General features: G+C 41.7%; 1 protein-coding gene and 1 pseudogene across 2 annotated transcripts; one reads left to right on the forward strand and one right to left on the reverse strand.

Annotated features, from left to right (window-relative positions):
* Positions 1-280: 280 nt before the first annotated feature.
* Positions 281-4,519, reverse strand: LOC308278794 (surfeit locus protein 1-like; annotated as a pseudogene). The gene is made up of 2 exons: positions 4,470-4,519; positions 281-955 (listed from the first exon to the last, which is right to left on the reverse strand). The product of its transcript is annotated as a surfeit locus protein 1-like (transcript).
* An 84-nt stretch (positions 4,520-4,603) lies between these two features.
* DDX53 (DEAD-box helicase 53) lies at positions 4,604-6,469 on the forward strand (the record flags this gene model as incomplete). The annotated part of the gene is made up of 1 exon (XM_080718809.1): positions 4,604-6,469. One exon carries the CDS (start codon positions 4,604-4,606, stop codon positions 6,467-6,469), a length of 1,866 nt encoding a protein of 621 aa, XP_080574935.1.
* Between the last annotated feature and the right edge of the window lie 706 nt (positions 6,470-7,175).

Below are 7,175 nucleotides of genomic sequence, written 5' to 3' on the forward strand. Positions count from 1 at the left end.
CAAGGCCACATTCTTTCTTCCCCAAGACTTGAGCATTTCTCTATTTCTAGTTTTATACTTTCTCAAATGCCAGATCAGACCGACCTTCCTTATAGTTCTTTGCCTCAATTCTCCAGCTTCTCAGGCCTCCCTTCTACTCTTCCTGCCTGAAGTCTTATTATGAACCAAGAGGTGTAATTTCATGTGTGTTTCTATGAATATGTACATGAAACAGGTGTTAGTAGGCCATTCTACACAAAGCAAAACCAAGATATAAGAAGTTTGGAACTTGGTCGAAGACTCACAGTGAGAGCTGAATGCAGTTATTTGGGTTTTTGGTGTCCTTTACTACTACCCCACACTGCTGCTGCCAGTGTTTCCTATCTGGGTTGTTCTCAGGAACAAAAGTTTTTCTGGTTTCTGTCAGCCCCACCATCCCAACTAGGTCCACTTCTCCCTCAATCTGGCCCTCCTGCCAAGTCTCAGGATTCACTTTCTTCCTGGGAACAAACCTTCTGTTTACCAAGATGGTGACTCCCAGCTTAGTGCAGCGGAAGGGGATGATGAAATAGGCCCTGCTCTCAGTTGAGGAAGAAATTCGACCCGCCTCTTGCGCCTCCCGGGCAGGCAGGATCCACTATGGTCAGGGGCATCATGTACAACTCTTTGGGGGTGGTCAAAGTGCCCCCTGGCCCTCGCTGGCCTGTACTCTAGATTTTTCAGTTCCAGTTTTGGGACTGTTGGCAGAGGAATGTTCTCCAACATAACTCTAGACTCTAATTCTGCAATCAGTTTCAGCTTCCATTTCCATTTCCAATGCCGGACCTGCCAAGTGCCCAGGCCAAAAACAATCACAGGGATGAGAAGCACAAACCACTGAAGAAAGGAGTCCCCTTCTGCTTTAGAGGAAGGTGCTTTGGCCACAGAACTACTACACCTGCTTGGCCTCCACGCCACCCTTGGAGGTTTTGCAACACTGACATGAAGTTAGATTATGTTAAGTGAGATCAGCCAAGCACAGAAAAAGAAGGGACATATGTTTTCTCTAATATGCCCAAACTAGGGACTATTAGGGATATAAGAGGGAATCCAGATAATGGAGGGGAAAGTTCAGCAAAGCTGAAAAGGAGGTGTAGGAGAGGAAGAAGGCTGAGGTTGATTAATAGAGGAGCTACTTTTGAATATGTGTAAAAGTATGCGTGTAGCATGGTCAACCTGGACACTCATTGTTGGGAGGAGGAAGGGGAAGTTGGGGGGAGAGGACACCAAGCACAGTCTGAAACTATGCCATTTTCAATATGATCTACATAATAAGTTAAAATAAATTAAAATAAAGAAGCTCTGCGTGAGGCAACCACAAGGAAGCTCCTCCTGGTGGGCGCGGGCCGGAGGCCTGCGGTTGCGGACTACGGCGGCTCGGCCCGCGCCCACCCCTGCGCCCGGGCACGCGCAGAACTCATGCGCCCACCCGCCACCCGCGGGGCGCACAGCGGCCCCACTGCCCACTGTCCTGAGCTTAGCCCTGTGTTCAAAAAAAATTTTTTTTCTTTGGTACTGGATATGGAAGCCAGGGTCATTCTACCTCTGAGCTACATCCCCAGACCTATATTTTATTCTTTATTTTGAAACAGGGTCTCACCGAGTTGCAGAGGGCCTCACTAAGTAGCTGAGGCAGTCTGTAAACCGCGATCCTCCTGTCTTAGCCTCCCAAATACTGGGATGATAACCGTGCGCCATCACGTCTGGCTTCTGTGTTCAAATTTTAATCAACGACTTTGCCAAAAAAAAAAAAAATAGAAAGACCCCATGAACATCAAATTGTCAGAAGGCTCAAAACTAAAGAATAATAATGATATGAGAGAATACTTATGAAAATCATACTTCCTGGGCTATATCACTTGAACAAACTTAAAAGGATAAGTATAAGAGGATTAATATAGAGTCTACTTTTAGTTGAATAAAGAAATGAAAATCAACAAGTACACGATGAAAATGGACTTAAATGCCCATCATGCTATTGTGAGCAGCTTTGTGTCTCAGGAATGCTTAGACTGAGTGAATCAGTACAACTGTTATGATTGGTGAAAGGAGCCTACTAGTAATAACATGTACTTCTCTGCCAGTTTTGATAGTTTTCCTCAATGGACCATTTCCAAAGGAGTAGAAACAAGATATAACTGGACCATAACAAGAAATGTTGAAGAAACTGGGAATATTAACCTGATAAAGAGAAACCCACAGGTGATTTGACACTGGCCCTTAAGTACACAAGAAGAATTGAACTTAGTCTATATAACTTTAGAAGTCAGAAGAATGATCAAAGGAAGTAAGAGAGAGTATATTTTAATGGTTACAAACCACCTTCATAGATATTAGACTATCTCATCAGTGGAATAATGGAATAAATATCCTTGAAATTAAGTGTGTTCCTGCCTCTATAAATGCTTAAATAGAAGACGGATATCTACCTGTGCAGATTACTGACATGGTGTCTTCTAGATTGTACCTAATAAATGACTTTTACCTGCCCTTCTAGTGGTACAATCTTGGAATCTGTGAGACCACATAGAAAGAAAAAATGAAGAGGCACTAGTGAAAGGAGAAAACCATTAAAAATACTGTTTAAGATACATTAGGCTCTACTTTGTCTCTCTTCTAATCATTATCCGTGTAATAATACCTAAAAACTACCTGAACAAGTACTAGAGTTTAGCTGAAGAACTGAAAGCAAAATGCTACCACTTAGTATGAATTAAAGAGACTTAGCCCGGTGTGGTGGTGCACGCTGCTTTTAAAGTGTTAATGTTATGTCAAAAGAAATTTACCAGATAAATAAGCACACAAATATATAAACAAGTGTTGATTTTTAAAATCTATATTTATCCAAATGGATATAACTGACTGATAAAAAGGACAATTTGTCCAAGATCTGCTTCAATGTATCTCCCAAGCTGAGTAAGAACTAGCTTGAGGAAAGTAAACAAAATATCCAGGAAACAATAGTTATTAAAAAAAAAATCACTGTCAGGCAACTAATGAATCCATAGAGAAATGTGGTACAAATACACAATGAAATACTATTTGATGATATAAAAGATCAAATCTTGTCATCTGTGACAAAATGGAAAGATGGTATATTATTGTGTTAAGTGAAATAAAACAGGCACAGAACCAGACATGGTGGCGCACGCTTGTAATCCCCGCGCTTGGGAGGCTGAGACAGGAGGATCGCGCAGTTTCGAAGCCAGCCTCAGCTACTTAGTAAGGCTCTCAGCAACTTAGTGAGACCCTGTTTCCAAATAAAGTATAAAATAGGTTCTGGGAATATAGCACGGAGGTAGAAAGCCTCTGGGTTCCACACCAGTATCACAATCAATGAATCAATCAATCAATAAATAAATAAATAAATAAAACAGGCACAGAAACACAAGTACTATATATTTGATCTTACTCATATGTGGAATCTAAAAGGTTAATCTTGGCTGGGCATGGTGGCACACGCTTGTAATCCCCGTGCTTGGGAGGCGGAGACAGGAGAACCACACAGGTTCAAAGCCAGCTTCTCTGGCTTAAGAGACACTGCTTCCAAGTAAAAATATAAAATAGGTCTGGGTGTGTAGCCGGAGGGAGAAGGGTTTCCAGAAACCCCAGTACCACCAAAAATAAAATAAATAAATAAAATATAAAAGTTAATCTCATAGACGTTGAGAGTAGAAGAGCAGTTACCAGAGGCTGGGAGAACAAGGGGGTAGAGAAAGATGGAAAGAGGTTAATAGATACTATCTTAAAGTTCAATAAGATGAAGTTTCATTCTTATTAATAGTAGGATGACTATGGATGAGATTATGTAGCATATATTTCAAGAAGCTAGAATAAAGGATTTTGAATGTTTTCACCACGGAGAAATGGTACATGTTTGAAGTAACAGACATTTACCCTGACTTAAAAATCCCATAAAGTGTACATATATCTAAACATCCCATTTTATCCCATAAATATGTACAATCCCTATGTATTCGTTAAAATTTTTAAAATCTTAAAGTTAATGAAGTACTTGCTCTCAAGTATGTCTAAGTGTAGGCAAGGTTATTTACTGGGAGTGACTTGTGTGTTTGTGGTGCTGGCGATTGAACCCAGGGGCATTCTACCTCTGAACTATACCCCCAGCCTGATTTTATTTTTTACCCTTTATTTTGAAACAGGGTTTCACTAAGTTGCAGAGGGTCTCACTAAAGAGCTGAGGCTTGCCGCGAACCCAGATCCTCCTGTCTTAGCCTCCCAAGTACTGGGATTACAACCAGGCGCCACAAAGCTTGGCTCGTGACGTCACAAAGGCCTGCTTACCCTATCCTTGCCTCTGCCCTGTGATTGGCCAAGCTGTCAAAGCCCCTCCCCTACCTAGAACACTGATTGCTTAGGTAACTGCCAGAGGCAACAAACTGGCAGTACCGTCTGGTCTGCCGGTTCAGCAGCTGCGGAGAAGCTCGGACCTGTCTTCTCCGATTCGTATGTAGGCAAGAACCCGCAGAAGTTTTGCCATTATTCCATAATGTCTTGGGCCCCAGGACTGGAAGAGGGCGGGGCCTAATTCAAGACATCTTTAGAGCCAGTTGGTATAACCAACATGGCAACGGAAGGGGCCAAGGCCAAGGCTAAGGCCAAGACTGAGAATATGGCTAGAGTAGCTCCTGTGGGGCCAAGAGCCACAGAATTTCGAGAACCACCACTCTGCTTTAACTTTAAAAGCAGCATGATTGGTGCCGTAATTGGTCGGGGTGGATCGAAAATAAAAGAACTACAACAACAGACAAACACTAAGATACAAATTATACGAGGTGATTCTGTAGCAACTGTCAAAGTGTTTGGCAGTAAAGATATGAAAGTAAAGGCAAAGGCAGCAATAGAAAGTATAATTCTTAAACAAGAAAGTTACAATTCAGAATCCAGTGCTAATAATGCTGCGGCCTCCAGGCCCCTTGAAGATAATGCGACCACCCAGGCTCCGGCGGGAAGCAGCAGCACGAATGCTACCACTAAAACAGTTCGACAGTTCATAGATTGGGATCACATCCGGGCCGGCTCGGCGGAGTGGGAAAGAAGAAAATGGGCTGATTTACCAGAAATTAAGAAAAACTTCTACAAAGAATCGAAAGCGACAAGATCCATGTCCAAAGCTGAAGTGGACAATTGGAGAAAGGAAAATTTTAACATAATGTGTGACGACTTGAAGGAGACTGAGAAAAGACCCATCCCTAATCCAACTTGTAAATTTGAAGACGCTTTTCATCAATACCCAGAACTGATGGAAAACATTGCAAAGGCCGGGTTCCAAAAGCCCACACCGATACAATCACAAGCATGGCCAATTATTTTACAAGGAATAGATCTTATTGGAGTCGCCCAAACAGGAACTGGTAAGACATTGTCTTACTTACTGCCAGGCTTCATCCATATAGTTTCTCAACCACTACCTAAAGAAAAGAGGAATGGACCTGGCATGCTAGTTCTAGCACCAACTAGAGAATTAGCACTTCAAGTTAAAGCCGAGTGTTCCAAGTATTCATATGAAGGTCTCAAGAGCATATGCATATACGGTGGTGGGAATAGGAAAGAACAGATACAAAATGTTGCTGAAGGTGTAGATATCATCATTGCAACTCCTGGAAGACTAAATGATCTACAAATGAATAATTTCGTTAACTTAAGAAGCATAACCTACTTGGTCTTAGATGAAGCCGACAAAATGCTGGACCTAGGGTTCGAACACCAGATAATGAAGATTTTACTAGATGTACGACCTGACAGACAGACAGTCATGACAAGTGCGACTTGGCCAGACACCATTCGTCGTCTTGCACGATCTTATTTGAAAGAGCCTATGATTGTTTATGTTGGCACCCTCGATCTAGTTGCAGTAAATACAGTGAAGCAAAATGTGATTGTTACTACAGAGGAAGAAAAAAGAGCCCTCGTTCAAGAATTCCTTGAGAACATGACTCCTAGAGACAAAGTCATCGTCTTTGTCAGCAGAAAGCTTGTTGCTGATGATCTATCAAGTGATCTGGGCATTCAAGGCATACCTGTACAATTGTTGCATGGTAACAGAGAACAAAGTGATCGCGAACAAGCACTGGAAGACTTCAAAATTGGAAAAGTTAAAATTCTGATCGCAACTGACTTAGCATCTAGGGGCCTTGATGTTGATGACATCACACATGTATACAATTACGATTTTCCTCGAAATATTGAAGAATATGTGCACAGAATTGGACGTACTGGAAGAGCCGGAAAATCTGGTGTGTCCATAACCCTCATCACAGAAAAGGATTCAAAGACCGCAAGCGAGCTGATTAAAATTCTGCAAAGAGCAAATCAGAATATTCCAGAAGACCTTATAAACATGGCAGAAGAATACAAAGCTTATGAACAAAAGAGAGAGGCAGAGAGAAAAGCAAGAAAATATCCAGGGAAGTATAGGGACTTTTATTAGTTCTTATGCTGAGAAGTTCCACAATACTATGGGAAGACTTAAGACATCTTAAAGATATGCAGTGTTCAAGATATAGAAGTACTGAAAACACATGAGCAGTTTGAAGATACATCTAAGTCTTAAAAATATCTCTAACCCCTCATTGTTCAAGTTCTTTAATAAACACTTCAATGAGAATGAGAAATTGTGTGTGTGTGTGGTCAAAAATTAAATATATGATATTGGTTAAAGTTGATTTGGGGGTACAAGGTATTAAACCTAGGGGCATTCTACCTCCAAGTTAAACCCCTAGATTTTTTTAATTCATTTTTCTTTTTGCAGGTCTGGACATGGAACCCAGGGGCATTCGACCTCCGAGCTATACCCGCTGCCCTATTCTTGATTCTTTATTGTGAGACAGGGTCTCACTAAATTGCAGAGGGCCCCACTAAGTAGTTGAGGCTGTCTGCAAACCGTGACCTTCCAGTCTAAGCCTCCTATATGCTGAGATTACAAGCATGTGCCACCATGTCTGGGTTTATTCATTTTGAAACAGGGTCTCACTAAGTTGCTGAGGCAGGCCTCAAACTGGTGAGTCTCCTGTCTCAGCCTCCCAAGTACTAGGATGTAGGCGTGTGCCACCATGCCAGCTAAGTCTAGTTTTCTTGTTTATTTTTAACCTTCAAGTCTATCTCTTGTCTATAAAAGACTTGGTAGAAGACAAGTA

The sequence above is a fragment of the Muscardinus avellanarius genome (assembly GCF_963383645.1).
Source record: "Muscardinus avellanarius genome assembly, chromosome: X".
Taxonomy (NCBI): Eukaryota; Metazoa; Chordata; class Mammalia; order Rodentia; family Gliridae; genus Muscardinus; species Muscardinus avellanarius.